Source organism: Perissodus microlepis, chromosome 7 (genome assembly GCF_051167445.1).
Source record: "Perissodus microlepis isolate ML-2025 ecotype Zambia chromosome 7, ASM5116744v1, whole genome shotgun sequence".
Lineage (NCBI taxonomy): Eukaryota > Metazoa > Chordata > Actinopteri > Cichliformes > Cichlidae > Perissodus > Perissodus microlepis.
The window spans coordinates 16,827,783-16,844,621 of NC_140467.1; the positions used below are offsets into that span (position 1 = coordinate 16,827,783).

At 40.9% G+C, this 16,839-nt stretch overlaps 1 protein-coding gene across 2 annotated transcripts in view; it reads left to right on the forward strand.

Moving 5' to 3' along the window:
* The window catches only part of cntn1a (contactin 1a), a 60,562-nt gene that overhangs the window by 35,455 nt on the left and 8,268 nt on the right, over nucleotides 1-16,839 (forward strand). For both annotated transcript variants that reach the window (XM_084933884.1, XM_084933885.1), the window contains exons 3-15: nucleotides 12-50; nucleotides 5,895-6,021; nucleotides 6,797-6,975; nucleotides 7,248-7,343; nucleotides 7,878-8,084; nucleotides 9,700-9,799; nucleotides 10,137-10,318; nucleotides 10,507-10,631; nucleotides 11,116-11,233; nucleotides 11,548-11,695; nucleotides 12,573-12,700; nucleotides 13,389-13,561; nucleotides 14,304-14,427. In XM_084933884.1, coding sequence (XP_084790010.1) covers nucleotides 12-50; nucleotides 5,895-6,021; nucleotides 6,797-6,975; nucleotides 7,248-7,343; nucleotides 7,878-8,084; nucleotides 9,700-9,799; nucleotides 10,137-10,318; nucleotides 10,507-10,631; nucleotides 11,116-11,233; nucleotides 11,548-11,695; nucleotides 12,573-12,700; nucleotides 13,389-13,561; nucleotides 14,304-14,427 — 1,746 coding nt within the window. The remainder of the gene's footprint in view (nucleotides 1-11; nucleotides 51-5,894; nucleotides 6,022-6,796; nucleotides 6,976-7,247; nucleotides 7,344-7,877; nucleotides 8,085-9,699; nucleotides 9,800-10,136; nucleotides 10,319-10,506; nucleotides 10,632-11,115; nucleotides 11,234-11,547; nucleotides 11,696-12,572; nucleotides 12,701-13,388; nucleotides 13,562-14,303; nucleotides 14,428-16,839) is intronic.

Consider the following 16,839-nt stretch of genomic DNA (forward strand, 5'->3'; position numbering starts at 1 on the left):
AAATGTTCCAGGTGTGTCTGTCATTGGGGAGGTACCTGACTTTTATGGAGGTAAGTGTAATTATATGTCAAATATAATTACCAGCCTATATTGTGCTGGGATTCCCTTTAACAAAAACATTCATAAATGTCAGAGATCAAGTGTTGAGGTCACAGAAAAGGCCACAAGCTTATGTGTTATGTTTTCTGAATATCTTTTGACACTTGGCCATAGACATATTTCTTTTGCCAATGTGCCTTTGAATCTTTTTGAGCATTCTAGTAAATGGAGACGGGTTATCAAAAGCAGGAATGTACCAAAATTCAAAGGCTCGTTTCCATCTGATTTATATTTTCTAAACCAGAGACTGTCTGCTCTGGCAGGTGAATGGAGTTGTGGCCTTCTTGACAGCCTCTGTTTTTAGTCATGGCTATGTTACTAGACTTTTTGAGAAGGGTTTTGATTTCTTTTTGCATTAAAAGAAAATAGCTCTAACTCTTCACTGGCATTTGCCAAGTTTTCTATTTGCTGTTCCTTCCTACAGAAATAAAAACACTTTGGTTCTTTAATGTGTTTATTCCTGCAAGACGTCAGGATGCCGACCTCTGCTTCACCAAATTTTACACAGCTGCAGATGCAGCTGACATAGTTCACGAGGACACGCTATTTTAAAAAGTCTTCTGGTGAGCAGACACTTTTCACATAAAATACAACTGCCTTTAAGGGTTCAGCATAAAAACAATACAGTGTAACTATTATAAAGCATAGCTTTATTTATAATATAAATACAACTTCTTTTTATTGTTCTCCTTAATTACAGTAAACAGTTCTCAAGCTTTTGTGTTACGTTGATCAACTCATTATTGCAGATACTCTTAAAAGCCAAGAGAGGAAGTAAGTGTGCTACAAATAGGCTTTCACTGTTTTTTGTCCAACCCCTGCCAACTGAAGTGGTCAAACTACCAGAGAATTTCGCTTTCAGGATTCCCATTCAAGCAGTGACAGATGGCTCCCTTTCTCGTGGTCCACAGTGGGATAGGGTTAATGAAAAAACCCAGACATAATGTTTTTTCCACTGTTTCTATTTCTGCATTTCTTCTTCTTTCAGATGTACATTAATTCTAATAGAGATGGTTTGGATCCAAGATGTTATGCATATGAATCTAGGCTGGTATTTAGAGCTAGAAACTGTATTTGAGCTGTCAGGCTTCACCGTGGTGCTATTTGGGGGTGATAGATGAGACAAAGAAGGGAAATAATGTGCATTTTGTCTTCATATATGTAGATGCGCGCACACACACACACACACACACACACTGTAAATGTAAAAAAAAATGTCATATTTACATTTACATAATTGATTGAAACAGCCTACATATTTATATAGCTAGTTTACGAATCATTATACTTTATACTTACTGATAGTTTTGATTATTTGGTCTCTAAGGTAGGAGAGGCTGTAATTTCTGTTTTTTGACCTACTATTCGCCCAGTGTGCTTGTCTCTAGGAGAAAAATAAAGGTGAAGCAGGCTGTCGGCAAGGGATAAATTGGTAGAAGGAAGGCTGATTTGTTGCTTAGAAACATGTGATGCTGTTCGCAGGTTGAATTGTTGATGGCTCCAGTGAGCATCTTGTTTTTCTGTTGGTCACTTTTTGTTCTTGTTCTTGATGCTTTGGCATTGATTGTCTTTCCCCTTTTCTTGAAGTATTGACCTTTTTTTTTCTTATGTGTCCTTGTGGAGTATCACCTCCTGAACAAGCTGACATTATTTCTTCATGTTTACAGAAATAACAGAACACGATGTAGTTTGGGCTCTGCTGGCTGTTTTTTGATGCCCACATCAGTTGTTTTTAAGGTCACTCGGCACTGAAAGAAATGTGAGAAACTGCTGCTTAGGCTTGGTGATTTTGAACTCTTTGTCAAACCTGGATAAGGATGAAGGTGTAGTCATCGGTGTCGATAGCAAGTTTCTTAAAGGTCAGAACATCGTGTAGACAGCCTCCCAGCTGGGACACGCTGCAGAAGCAGTTTTTTTTTTCATATAACTGAACTTCTTATCATTCAGCTCGTAGCAGTGTTTATCCCCATCATCCTGCTGTTAAAGCTAAAGTAGAGCTCACCTAATGTCTGCCTCTTTAGTACCAAGTGCTCACCCCTTGTCGGGTTGAACGATGGCTGTAAAAGTATTAAAATCTTAATGCTGCCTTTTTAAATCACTTCTCAGCTGGACACACACATACAGAGCAAACTTTTACAGCTGCAGACTAATACGGAGACTCCAGTCATCGAGCATTACACATCAATGCGCATAAAAGTGAAAATTTTTGGACTCAAGTTCAAAGATGTATATTATCTTCGATAGTTCTGCTCTATTAAACAATATTTTCTTTCGAGTGCAGTTGTAACAGCACAGCTGGTAACAAATTAAACATACCCTGCATGACTGACCCTGGCCGTACCCTGGGCCATACCTCTGTGAGTACTCTGACCTGCAGTGAGGCAAGTTTTTTTTTTTTTTAAAACATACGATTTTAAAAAGTAGGTTTTTCACTCCAGGGAGAGTTTGGTTTGCCACCCTCGCTCATGATGTAGCTCGGGGGTTTGTGGGTAATTATTTTATTGCATTGTGCTTTTAGTGCCAGAAGGATACAATATGTTATCTGTCCCACTTGGACACTCGCTTGGTCATGCAAACAAGCCATACTACAGATGTTGCTGTAAAGCACGGTTGTGATCAAAGTTAAATTCATTAGAGAATTATCTTCTTCGGGGATTTGGACTAATTATGTGATTACTGGGATACGACAGGAAAACTGCTTCAGAACATTGTTTTTTGCAGAATGGCAATGTGAGAAATGGCTGCAAATAAAATAAAGGCACTTAAAAGTGAAAAAACAAACAGATTTTGAATATATGTTTCATAATATTTCTAGCCAGCAAGTAATTGTGATTCAACTGAGATTATACCTAAAACCATAATGAATAATTGATGTCTCATTAGAAACCATTGCTATGAAAGATAACAGCCTCCTGAAATAACAAGCTTTGGTTTTTCAAATTCAAATGAGAGTCTAAGCTTACCTGCTGTTCAGCTGAATCGGACTGTCTGTGTCTGATAATGAAGCAGGTCCAGTGGAAGATCACTTCCAGCAGGCTCAGGAGACAGAGCGCTCCTGACTGTGTGTGTGCTTCTTCTCCTTTTGAACAGATGTGGCCTTTTCTTGAGACTTATTGTCCAGGTTTCTTTCTTTCTTTGTGTGTTTTTGTGTGTAAGTAGGAGGTGGGATCACTCAGTTGACCACTGGGTAAATAATTACTTGCCAGCTAAACGGGAAGGCTCAGTACATCCAAGGCGAAGTAGTGCCAAAACGAGAACAGAAAGGGTTTTATGCAGGGAAAGAAGAGAACCTGTGAGAGATACAGATTAGGAAAGAGAAGAATGAAATGGAGTGACTAGTGACAGTATCGTATTGTGTTTTGTTTTGAACTTCGCATATTAGACTCCTTTGAAATGAGGGCGCAAAGAGTTTAGGTGGGGAGCTGAGAAAAGACCTTTTTTTTTGCACAACAGTGATTAGCAGCTTTAATGCCTATTTCATGTTGCAAGTATTAAGATGAACATACAGCACTTTAGAAAAAATGAATTGATTATTAAAGTTATTATGATGCATTATAATTGGCAAGACACATTTTAATAGCAGTACATCCCGTATTTGATTCAGAGCCACAAATCCCACCTGTGATAATGGTGTCAGTGTGCTTCATCCTCTAGAAATCCTTAGATTTTGTGCAAATGGTGCATATTTGGGTTATATAAAAATGTCAAGACTGTCAAGACATGTCACTAAGAAAAAAACCAAAACAGAACATGTACTGAATAAAGCAACCTTAACAACCAGAAAGCTCAGAGACCCAAGTAGTTGTGGAAGTAAATCAAAGAAAAGGGGAGCAAACCGTGACAGCAGGATTTAGATTGGAAAGGTGGTGGAGGGACAGAGGCAATCCAGGGAGAGCTTGAGACAGAGAAAATGAAACGAGGCAGGGAGAATGTAAGAGGCCCGTGTGTGTCTCCAGGCTGTGGGTCTTGTGCGGCCTGTTTAACAGCCCCCTTCCACCATCTGCCACGTCCCCCATTACAGGAAAAGCATAGGAACGGCACCAGTGCTCATGTCTGAGTTACACTTCAGCTGCTATTTCAGCACTGCAGTGCAGCCTCAGTGACTCCCTTCCAACCTCCACAGTCTCGCATTTGCAGTATTTTTTCATGACACCAACGCAGCACAGCCTAAGCCTAGCAGTAGAAAAGGGTCACTAGATTCCCTTTACTCTACTGAATCTTATGTTTCTTTCACATTTTCTGTTTCTTTCATTTCTTTTTTCACCTCTCTTGTTCCCAGAACATAGATCCTCACTTAATTTGCCTTCCATCAGCCCCTCAATGGCCCATTTATTATATGTGTAATTTCTCTCTCAGTGGTAATTCAGAGTCCTTGGGATTTACATCAATGTCAAGTACTTGCACATGGTTGGCTGCTGTAGTGTGAGTGGGAGATGATCCTGTCTCCTAATGTCTTAATTGTTGCCTTCTGGTTGGCTGCGGAGGGTATAGCTAACTTGCAAATGTGGTTATAATTCTGCCTTCCTGCTTTTTTTCTGTTCGTGACAGTCGAGGCAGAAGAATATGCATCTAATTTACTGGTTAAACTGCATGATGCGTTTTGGATATTCCTTGACGAAAATAGCCAGCAATCACATATTTGACTGCTGGAATGTGTACAGCTCTGGTTCTATTTTGTTGTCACGCTACACAAATATATCCGACTGCTTTTGTGATGTAAATTACGGATAGAAGGATCCTATAAATATAATGGTCCTTTGTTTGGGTTTCTAAAGGTCGCCGAGTCTGTCGATGTGACATTTTCAGAGTGAGCGAATCTGTAAGTACTGCCCTGGATCGAAGAGGCGCCGTCTGAAAGAGCCGGCCTCTCCCCATTGAGGTGTCAGCTGTGCTCTCTTAGAACTCAGAGACGCGAGGGAATAACACACATGTGCGCGTCCGCACATTTGTATTGCCGCAGTCACCTACACACGCTCTTGATCTGAGAGAATAATCAGCATTTGGGAACATTTCGCCTCATTGCTTATTCATAGCCTGGCATTGTGTTTATGTCTTATTCATGCCTTTGCTCGTGATGTCTGTCTGTTTTAATGAGTAATTGGGGCTAATTACGTGTGCCTGACGATGCTGTAAAAGGAAGCTTGAACCAAGAAACGCGTTTTCATCGAGGAGAGCGCTGAATCTGAAATTTCCTGTGCTGCGCTTCTCCGCAGTGCCGAGGATGACACATGCGGTATGAAGCAGGTTTGGATTATGCTAAGTAAAGTTGGCATTTCCACTTGGAGGATTTGTATTAGTGTGGAACAATAACATATCCACTGGCAACTGATAAATGCGTCACTCTGGTTTGGCACCTGACTGAGCACATCTCTGCCATAATTAGTGTGAGTTTGTGGTTTGGAATAAAGCAGAGGCTTATTACCCTCGATGCCTGAAAGAGAGTTTGTGCGGACTCAAGAATTAGATTAGTTACAGCTACAGCTGGGATTTATCTAAACCCGGCGTCTAAGCGCTAGAGGTGTGCATGTCTGTGAAAAACGCAAATCAGGCTGACATTAACTGGCAGGTCCTCACAGAGGCAATCTCACAATCTAGTCAGCGTGTTGTTTTTGTTGTTGTTGTTTATTTGTATGTTTTCTTGTGTTATTTCTGAATCCAGTTCTCTTGTTTTTGATTAAACTGCCCCACAGCTGACAAATAGGAGACAAATGTGATGCTCTTGAAACTTGATTTCACTTCTCTGTAAGACTGCTCTTAGTTATTAACCCTTGGTCTTGTTTGTTTGTTGCCTGCAGATGAAGTCACAGGTTACGGACCAGTGTTTGAGGAGCAGCCGGTGGATACCATCTACCCTGAGGAGTCACCCGAGGCCAAAATTACCATGAACTGCCGGGCTAGAGCCAATCCACCTGCCACATACAAGTAACATATGCTCCGCATATACACTACACGCTGTGCATGTTATGTGCCTCTCACCTCTCACAATCCCTCAGACTGTTTTCAGACCTGCTGTCAAACTGCGTGCTCACAAAGATGTTACCTTAATGGTGATGGAACTCCAAGTGTGTTGTGTGTGGCACTATTTATTTTATTTGCAGTACATGTTTATATTTTCTCTTTGTGGTTATAATCAGGTAAACTCCAAGAAGGAGACACTGAGGAAAATCCTAATAACAAATAAAATTCTGAAGCAGATTTAGCAAAAATACCTTTTTTTTTCATTTAATTTTTTTGGACTTTCTTTTACAGCTCAAAATTTAAAGTGTTTTAGATCATCTGTTTCAATTTAGTCGCAAATACATGTAAATTAGATTGCTCTACATCCCTTAAATCGGTTCCACTGTCAAGGAGCCCAGAATTAGATGTCAGAGGGGAAGGAATTAGCTTTGACCGCAGCTGGCATTGAGTGTTTAAGAGGGTTCATTTATAGTGCACTCTGTTCTGCCCTTCAAAGCATTAAAATTTGTCATTTTTTTAATAGAGAAGCCCTCAGTTTATGAAATCTGGTAAACTTACGGTAAAAGATCAGCTTTAGTGCAGTCACTTGTCAGACTTTGTAATGTATGTCAGTGCTTCAGATAAGTTATCTGCTCGTGTTACTCGATGTAAAATCAACTAGAAACAACAAGAAAAAGCACGCGACTCTGACACCTTTCAAACAGGGCGGCTGTGCTAACCCTGATCGTTTGTGTTGCAGGTGGAAGCTGGACGGCATGGAAATTGACTTGGATGCAGGGGGTAGTCACTACAGTTTAGTAGGAGGGAACTTGGTCATCAGCAAGCCTGATAAGACTGAACATGTGGGTCAATACTCCTGTTTGGCTACCAACACGTATGGCACGGTCGTAAGCAGAGAGGCCTCTGTCCAGTTTGGATGTAAGCTTTCCATTTACAGTCTGATGTGTAAAGCATGCTGCCTTGCTGTACTTTCATGTATATTATGCAAACTGAAATGACAAGGACAACTGGGACAAGTCAAATTCAGTATGGCAAATATAATTTGTGAAATGCTAATGTGCTCAGAGATCACAACTCATTTCCAAAAGAATCGTCGATCTTTATACAAAACTTACACCGTAAGTGTCGTTTTACAGAGATCTTTAAAACATGTGATGACGGGATGTGATTATTTTCTCTCCCCTTCTCAGATCTCGATCTTTTCTCATCGGAGGAGAGGTCGTCAGTGTATGTCAAAGAGGGACAGGGGGCCGTGTTGCTCTGCGCTCCCCCACCGCATTATCCAGGTACTACATGTGAAGCCTTAGCCTGCTGTTGCTGGATGTTCCTAAAAATAATGAGACCTAATATTTTGCAGCATTAACATCTAGTTAATTACAGAAGACCGTAAACAATATAGAATAGAACATAATCCCTTCACAAAAACCCGAAAGAAATCTGAACCCACAAAACTCTGGGACCAAGACAAGTCGTATGGAAAATGAACAAACTTGCTTGCATTGCTTTAAGTTTTACTGTGGTCCTTGACACAGCGACTCAGTCATGTTAAATAATTGTGACCATTCATGCACATATCCTCACTGCTGTTTTCATGAACTTGGTGAACTGAAATGAATTAATCAGATATTTTGTATACTGTTGTTAAGGACATGGTTCAGCTTCTTAGCTATTAAGATAAAGAGATTGCTGTCTTCACAAGCTTACCAGATCATTCAGAGTGCCCTTGCTTCACATCCAGCCTCCTTCACTGTTTCAAAAGCAGTGGGTAAGCCCAGACTCTTGACTGACAGGTGCCTTTTGCTGTTCCTCTTTCTGTTCAGCCGAGCTGTCATTCCGCTGGATCCTCAATGAATTCCCGACCTTCATCATACCGGACAAGCGACGTTTTGTCTCCCAGATAACAGGCAACCTCTATATCTCTAAGGTGGACTCCTCGGACAGAGGAAATTACTCCTGCATCGCCTCAAGCCCGTCTATTTCCAAGAGTGTCTTCTCCAACTACATCCCCCTCGAGCCTCAGACTGAACGTTAGTACTCTGGTTTCTACTTCTTGTTGTCTATTTGTTGTTGCTTTTGACTCTGATTGTTGCTAAAGTAGTAGTAACAGACCTTTGGGTTCTGCAGCTTAACAGAAAGCACAAATAGAAAATGGAATACAAAATTATAAAAAAGGTTCCAAGAATTCAAGCGTAAAATACTGTGTTTAATACCAATTTATGCTTGCAATGCACAGCAATTATGTCAGTAAAACGGAGGGATTCAACAGGGATTTAATATGTGTCTACTATAAATGCCACACTTCCTCAGAAGTGGTTTCCTGTATTAATTCTCACATTCTTTTGCCAGTGAGGTGTGATTATAGAGCAGGACCTCAAGTGTTAAGAGATGCTTGAAGACAGGAAGTGATTAAAATGCTGCGTCGGCTGCAATTCTTTCCTCCTGTCCCTACTGTAGCACTGTGTTTAATGACAGCGTTGCTTGCTCTAAATGCATTAAGGTCATGTCCCTGGTATTGACTTTTTAAATTAAATTTACAGAACTAAATGAACTCAGTAGTAGACTGACACATGATGCTTGTTTTGAGACAGAGCCAGCTGGCTACAGAGGACAAGAGGAAACATAAACTGTGCCAAAACGAAGGACAGAAACTAAAGAGATGTATGTGCTCTTATTTATTTAGGCCGTATGTATCTGAACAGCTTGAAGTAATGGGTTCAAAAACCAAACTAAGCAATGTTAACATTTTTCCTTAAGGGATTTCCAAGAATCCATTAGACGTTTACTTTCATCGCTGTCAAACTCTGAGCTAGTTTTTCTTGTGGCAAGCATGTGTTGAATAGTAGAACACAAGCTAGAAGGATTTGTTCCATCAAAGGGGCCGGGGACAGAGCTGAGCAGTTGTTTGGGCTCTCTCAGGCATACATGTATTATGCCGTGTCTTCTGGGCATGATGTTACATTATTTACCTCTATCTAATTTTTATGTGTGTGTGTGTGTGTGTGCATTTGTCCAGGTTTTATAAATGTGTATACAGAATATGTTAATGTGTTTAAGCATGTAAACATGAGTCATGCTTAGGGCTCTGAATAAAGCTTTTATTACATTTTATAGGCATTTCTTTCACTTTAATGCTCTGAGTATATGTTAAACCTTTGTCCAGATTTCACTGTGTCCCATGTGTGTTCATCAGTCAGCAACGGCATCCTTGTTGCTTATATCTTGTGTTTTAACCACCTGATTACTGATTGCTATAGAACAGTGGTTAAACTTAAAGTAACTCAGTTGATAAAGAAACAGCAGAGTGGATGAGACATTCAGAAATCCAGGGCCCTGGATCTAGTCCTAGACCAGAGTTTTTAAACTGCAAATTAAAAGTAAGGATACCTAGTAGGAAGAGATTAATACTTCTTTGTAAGATTTAAAAAATGACAAAATTACATTCACAGAAACAAATAACCTAATCATACACACAGTATGGGATATAAGAGTTCCATATATACGCATTATGGTGAATCTGGTGTGAGATTTTCAAAGAAAACCTTGAGAACAAACACAAAATTGTTTCAAAGTATTTGTTTTGTTAGCATCTATAAATTGGGTTAAGAATCAGAACACATCATAACTTGTTGCTCTTCCACTCAGGTCCTATCAGGAAATACCCGGCTGACCTAAGAGTCAAGTTCCCTGACACCACTGCTTTGGTGGGGCAGAATGTCACCCTGGAGTGCTTTGCTTTGGGGAAGTAAGTAAGAGAGAATATGGGTAAACAAAAAATGCTAGATTGTAGAATTTCATACTAGCCAGCCACGTAGAGGTAATCTGCAATAAAAACGACTCTTAAAGGAAAGTTTAAGTGAATATGAACTCAGTTTCAGAGGCTGTTCTGCTCCATTTACAATGAAATCAGATCCAAACATATCATTCTGTGAGCTCTCAAAGTTCTACAGCTGCTGACAAATGCTCATGAAGTCACATGATTTACAACCCATGTTTCAGAATGATAAGTATAGTGGAGCATGCAACAAGCGTTACAACTTATGCCTGCTCGTGCATTATTTTCCCCTGTGTGCCCTTTTCAGTCCTGTCCCTGAGATCCGCTGGAAGAAGATAGACGGACATCTGCCGTCAAACCACGAGGTGCGTATGACGGGGACTCAACTGCATCTGTACAACGTGCAATTTGAAGACGGTGGCACCTATAAGTGTGAGGCGATAAACTCGAAAGGAAAGGACTACCACACCGCTCGCGTGTCTGTGGAAGGTAATTTGAAATTTTCTTGTCTTAACTTATACTGTAGTTTTCCAAAGTCTTTATCAGTTGTATTAAATCTCTCCTAGGTGTGCTTTATGGGATAAACTCGTCAGCACTGCTATTATTAGCACTGTCACCAGACAGGGTAAATCTTAAGATTTTTCTCAAACCCCTTATCTAAATGTTCTCACTTGCAGCTTTTCCAGAGTGGGTGGAGCACATCCGTAGCACTGAAAAAGACCTCAGGAGCGACTACACCATGTCCTGCAAAGCCAGTGGCAAGCCTAATCCACACATCCGCTGGCTGAAAAACGGAGAACCGGTAATATTCAGACTCATAGATTGTTATTGTCTTGTAACTGTGAATGCAAATGAGCTATGACTCTAAAATGCTCAGAGCCCTCTCGGTGGCTGTCTAGATCTCTTCTCTGTTCGGTATGCAGCCAAGGGTTGTTACAGGAGCACAGCAGAGACAGGAAGCTGGCACTGTGGGTAGACATGGTGTCAGGAGAGTTCAATAAAAAGCACCTTTTGTTTTTGAGCAGGTGCCAGCATGTGTTGTGTAATGCTCCATAGAAGCAACTGTCATCAGGCTCGAAAATGCTCTAGAGAGCAGCCAGTGACAGAAACATGGGGGAGGTTGCTGGATGTATCATTATGCATTAATGAAATCCTCTGCCAGGCAGATGAACTGCAGTAGCCGTCATGTCAGCCATCATCACTTTAATTATGGCCATTTGCTTTGTAACAGAACTCAAACATTATGGGAAAAGATGCTTTATTTTGTTTTACTTTGCACTCCACAGGTTGACAGGAAAGAGATGAGATTTAGCAGCTTGACATTTGATGATTCAGGGATGTACCAGTGCATAGCAGAAAATCGTCACGGAGTCATTTATGCCAATGCAGAGTTGCGTGTCTTTGGTGAGTCAAACAACTATCACAACACCCACGGCTGTGTCACGTTTCACGCTAACTAATAGATGCTTATTATGACATGGGGATTGTGCTTAGCCAGAAAATATATATATATATCTATCTATATATATAGATAGATATATATATTTGAAATCAGCATTTACTGTACATATCTGAAAAACAAATACTGAAAACGTCTGTACAATATGTTAACTCACTCCACTGAATGTTTTAGGGTAGTGTCATGAGAGCGTGCGTTCCCGTGTTTAATCTGTGCTCTACCATGTTTGAGATGAATAACCAACACTGTCACTCCTCAGACTGTGCTCCCACATTTGAACACAACCCAGTGAAAAGAGTGCTGGCAGCCAAAAATGGCCGGGTGGTGATTGAGTGTCGACCCAGAGCGGCCCCAAAGCCCGCCTTCTCCTGGAGCAAAGACACTGAGCTGCTTTCCAACTCTACCAGGTGAACAGTCTCTTTCTGTTTGCCTCGAATCTGTGAATATTTTATACATTTGTATTCATTCTCAAAGGCTGGTTTACCAGAGCGTTCCTTTGTTGTTTTAATTCCAATATTCATCAACCATAAACTGTTTTCAGTGACTGCCTGACACATCCGGGTTACATTTATCCATGGGAAAGTATTTGGGAATAAAATGTCATTTGGTGCTGACTTAGTTGTGAAAAATGTACACTGGCTTGATTTTGGGGATCTAAATAATCTCTCGATCTTCTAAACCAACTATATACTGTCCACAAAAAAATTCTTTAGTCTTGTTGTTTGTCAGCTTTGCCATCACCAGTGGCTAACATTAAGCTCATTCTCAAGATTAGTGTGGCCGGCCTGGTGTTTAAAACCCTGTGTTGTGCTCCTCACTGGCAAAACAAGCCTAATCTGTAAGCTCTGAGACCCCCAACAACTTTTCTCCCACCCTAAATACCTCAGAGCGGGACTCACTTGAAGGAGGAGCAGCAGGGAAGTTACTGTGGAACATATACATCCTAATACTCTGGGTGGGGGTGGAGTGGCAATGTGGCAGCTGGCAGGCTGTCTCTCATGCACGAATATGAAAAAAAAAAAATGAATCAAACACTGCTGCCTTGCTGTTAGTACAAGTTTCCTTGCACAAGCTTCCAAAAGTTCTCCTCCTTTTTTTTTCCCTTGGCAAACTCAATATTCATTAAGGAACTGACACATATTCTGAGTACTTTCATATTTTTTTATAGTCCACATATCCCTGGACTACACACTGGGCTACTGACCTTCATATTGTGCTAAAAATTTTACACTGCATAAGGCTTTCTCCTGAGTGTGTGAACTATTACTTCTGGTTTCTCCACAGGGTGTTCATCTGGGAGGATGGAAGCCTGGAGATCCTCAATGTGACACGAGCAGACGAAGGCAGATACACCTGCTTTGCAGAGAATGACCGGGGCAAGGCCAATAGCACCGGCGACCTGTTGGTTATGGGCAAGTTCCAGCTGAAGAACAATGTTTAATGCTTCTCTTTGTATCCCTGATGTTTCCAGGACAGCTGTGACTTGCTTTGACTGATGTCAACCTTAGCTGGCAATCATTGCTGCCACTCTCAGTCCCACCAAGCAGTAGCGACCTCCAAATGTCTGCTATCGTTGAGTTATGGCCCTCTTTGCAGGCTGATAGCAAGCTTTCGTGGGACATTCAGTCGTTACCCAAGGGCAATGACATGAGGTTGCTGCTTTAGATTCAGCTTAGCCCCCACACGTTTCAGTGAAAAAGAAGAAGAATAAACTGGGATTGTCTGATAGAATTAAGAAAAAGAAATCCCCAGAGACTGATATGAGCTTTGTTTTCCTTGTTGTTTGTTTTCTTTAGATATGCAGTCAGAGCTGTCAAGCTTTTTATTCTGTGTTTTTACACCTAGCTCGGTTGGTATGGATGTGCAGCTCTTTTCTGCCCTCTTCTGGCTATTTTTGATATTTCAGAGTTCTCGCTTTTTTTTTTACACCCCAATCAAATACTCTACAGTTGATCATCTTTGAACTGTTTAAGTCTATTTTTTTATATAAGGAATCTGCTCTTTCTTTGATTTTCATTTAATCAAATTACCCATGAGTTAAATAACTGACTCTTTTTTATAATCCCTGAGACCTATTTATCTTCCTGTTTTTCCCCACAGACTCTACGAAGATCACCTTGGCACCATCTAATACTGACGTTAAAGTGGGAGAGAATACCTCGATGCAGTGTGCAGCATCACACGATCAGTCTCTAGATATCACCTTCATCTGGTCCCTAGATGGCCGAGTCATTGACCTGCACATAGACAGTCAACATTACGAACGCACCACAGTGAGACATCATGTTGTTCCATTTATTGTTTTTGAATAACCCAGGTTTGGCCACAATTGAAAACTGAAAAAAATCCCCTTGACCTAGAGTTCACGCACATCCTAAGCATATCTGAGGTCAGGTTGATGCACTACTTGGAATACCTGGTATAGAAAAGTATAGTCGGATATAAATGAACATGACTCTAAAATTCATTTCACATACCTTCCTAGGCGGGAATAGCGCACAGTATATCCGTTTAATGGCAATTTCTGCTAACATCTATTACTGTTGACATGACCCACTCTCTCCCGCTCTCTCTCTCTGCCTCTTAAAGGCACTAACCATAAGCTAGTGGTTAGCTTTTCTCATTTGTCACTCCGCCTGCTAGGCAAACACTATTATGACTGTGATTGATGACATCCTGATTTTTGCATGCAGGGATGATTTTCCCCTCGTAAAAACAGGATTCAGTTCCATTTGATACTGTTTGTGTGGCATTAGCAAGACTGCTAGTTTGATGTATTTTTAAAGTTGAATCTCATATTCAGTCAGAACGTTGACTGTTCAGTGTGCTGAGCTCGACATTTGTGAATGCGAAAAGAGGCTTTGTTTAACTCCCTGCCCAATTCACCTCGATTGCTTCAGTTACTAGACTAATACTAATGTGCCATTTTTCCATATTTTATGATGTTTGTCAGGCTGATGCATAGTGTATACTTCTTCTAAACTTAAGCATTGTCTCTTGTGTTGTTTTGATCAGAATGGAAGCTCGAATGGCGAGCTGCTCATCAAGAATGTTCAGCTGAAACATGCGGGACAGTACACCTGCACCGCACAGACCCCTGTTGACAACATCACTGCTTCTGCCCACCTGGTTGTCAGGGGTGAGTCAAGAGTCATGTATGTAAAATGTCTCAAAGCATTCAGCTAACTAAACAAACACATAATGCATAGTATCTATGAAAGACAGGGTTTTTTTTGTTATTTCACATGATATTTATGTAATTTTTCTGCACAATTCTCACAGTCTTAGTGTGTGTGGGCCTCCGTTGGCGAACAGTCACGTACTCCCATGCACTAATCAGGATTAAGTTACATTACAACATGTTACCTAAAGTCAAATGGCAGCTGGTGCATTTTTACGCACTGTCAATCACGTCTGACAAAATAAGCCTGCAGGGCCCTGTCGAAAAAGATTAGCTGATGTTTTTGAGTCTTAAACTCCTATGTTTAATGGTTGTTGCTCATTTATGTATTTTTAATATTGCAGGAAAAATTAACATCCAAATATTTTGCTGCCTTGGTCATGCAGACATTGTCAAACTAACTTAGATGACAAAAAACCACACAATGCAAACAAAAGTAGAAAAAAAACCCTGGTTCCTACTGCTAAATTTCAATGTTCCCAGGCTCTTGTTGATAGACCTTTAACATGCAGGTAAAAAGTGCACATATGTTAAAAGAACGAGGCTCAAAGACAGCACAAGTACTGCATTTTGTGCAGCGCGTGTTTAGAGAAGTAAATCTCTCCCGAGCAACCAGACCGTAGAACTTTTTTTGCCAGATAATCTGTCAAACCCAAGACTCCATGCTAACAAAAGTGAGGGAGAAAATGTTTGAAAAAGCCGATGAAGGAAATGCCTTGTGTCCTCAAGCATAAGACAGAACACTTAAGCATCTACTGGTTCCACCCTGAAAAGGTCAGACTAACTTAGTCAGATACCAAGTGGCATTAGCATTTCTGCTATGGGACAAGTATAAATGCTGGTGGCTTGCCTCAAGATGGCATTGCTTGGCTGCACGGTGGCACACTGCTGGTCATATTTATCCGAAACAAATTGCTATGTCCACCCAGTCCCAAGTAAGATGAATTGTTTTATAGGAAAGTTTGTGCTTGTTGCTATGGTTGCACAGACAAAGTAAAAATTTGACCTAAAAAGCAATGCTTTTAGTACAGTGCCAGCTCTGACCTGTTTATATTCCAAGCGTAATGCCTCGGGATGAGTATATAATGAATCAGTGATTTCAATCTCTCAGCACGGTATTTCAATGAGGACAGCTGCTGATTTCTAAACTTGCTCTTCCAACCTCATATAGATGTAAACATACACAAAGCAAACACTGTCACTTTTTCGGAGGTCTCTGTGTCTTCTTTACTGTATTTCAGATTGTGGATGATTCATCGCACTTTGTTTTCACCTTCTTCTTCTTCTTGATGACTGAGAACTTGTCTTGCAGTGCTTTCCTCAGCGCTTGAAACAGGCCCCAGTGCTGGAGGACAAAGGATCTTTTTAGATAGGAATTCTAGCAGTGAATTGCTTGCCAGTGATCCCTGGTGTGTCTTGGGTGTGCTGCTGCTGCTGTTGCTTTCAGAGCAGGTGTTGACAGATGGCCAGGTGAATGCACAGCGGCTGACTGTGACGTTTCCCAGAGTGTAACCAAAGCACAGGTCCGGGGCTGCTCCTAATGGAGTGCCAAATGCCAGCAGCCTGGGGCGCAACGAGGGAGAGATGAAAGACAGCCATTTATCATGGCAGATGAGGAAGCAGATCTGCTTGAGGAGAGTGTCCAAGCTCAAAACACAGCTCTGCACCTGTAGCCTGTTATTAGCAGGGATTAAAGATAGGCTGTGGAGCTGTTTTCATGTGAATGTATGCGTGCGTGTAAACAGAGTAAAGTTAGGAGTCTTGGAGCAATGTTGAAGTGTTGCTGTGAACGAGGAAAACTATTTACAGACTTTGTTAAACTCTTGATTGTACTCAAGGACTCCTCCATATGGGCTCCAAACTGCAAAAACCTAAAGTGCAGTGTTTTATTCCTTACATTAGATTGTAACAACTAAGCCTTCTCTCCTGACTCTTGGAGGCGAGGGTAAGCTTAAGGCCTGTCCGGCTTTTGGCTCTCTAATCGCCTTAGTTCTCTCGGCTCACATTCATGATTTGGAAAAAAGTAAATTCTGGCTGATTTCTGATGCTGTGGGTTGGGAGTCTAACCCTGACACAGTCTGGGTTTTCTATTAAGCCATTTTTTAAGTTCCAAAGGAAGAATCGAGAGGAGCATTAGGACCAAGAGAAACACTGGATTGTAGAGCTTTTGCTTAAGCTTTAGTTCATGTATGTCAATGGGCTTCTAAGCTCTAATGCCTTAATCCATCAGTCTTTGCTGATGTCTTTTAAATAAAACTCTTTAAAAAAAAGGGAAATGTAAGGGCTTTGATGTGCAGTATTTCATATGCACCAAACATTAGACATCTTGAAAGTTTGTAAAGTTTTTAAACAGCTCAGGGTCTAAACTGA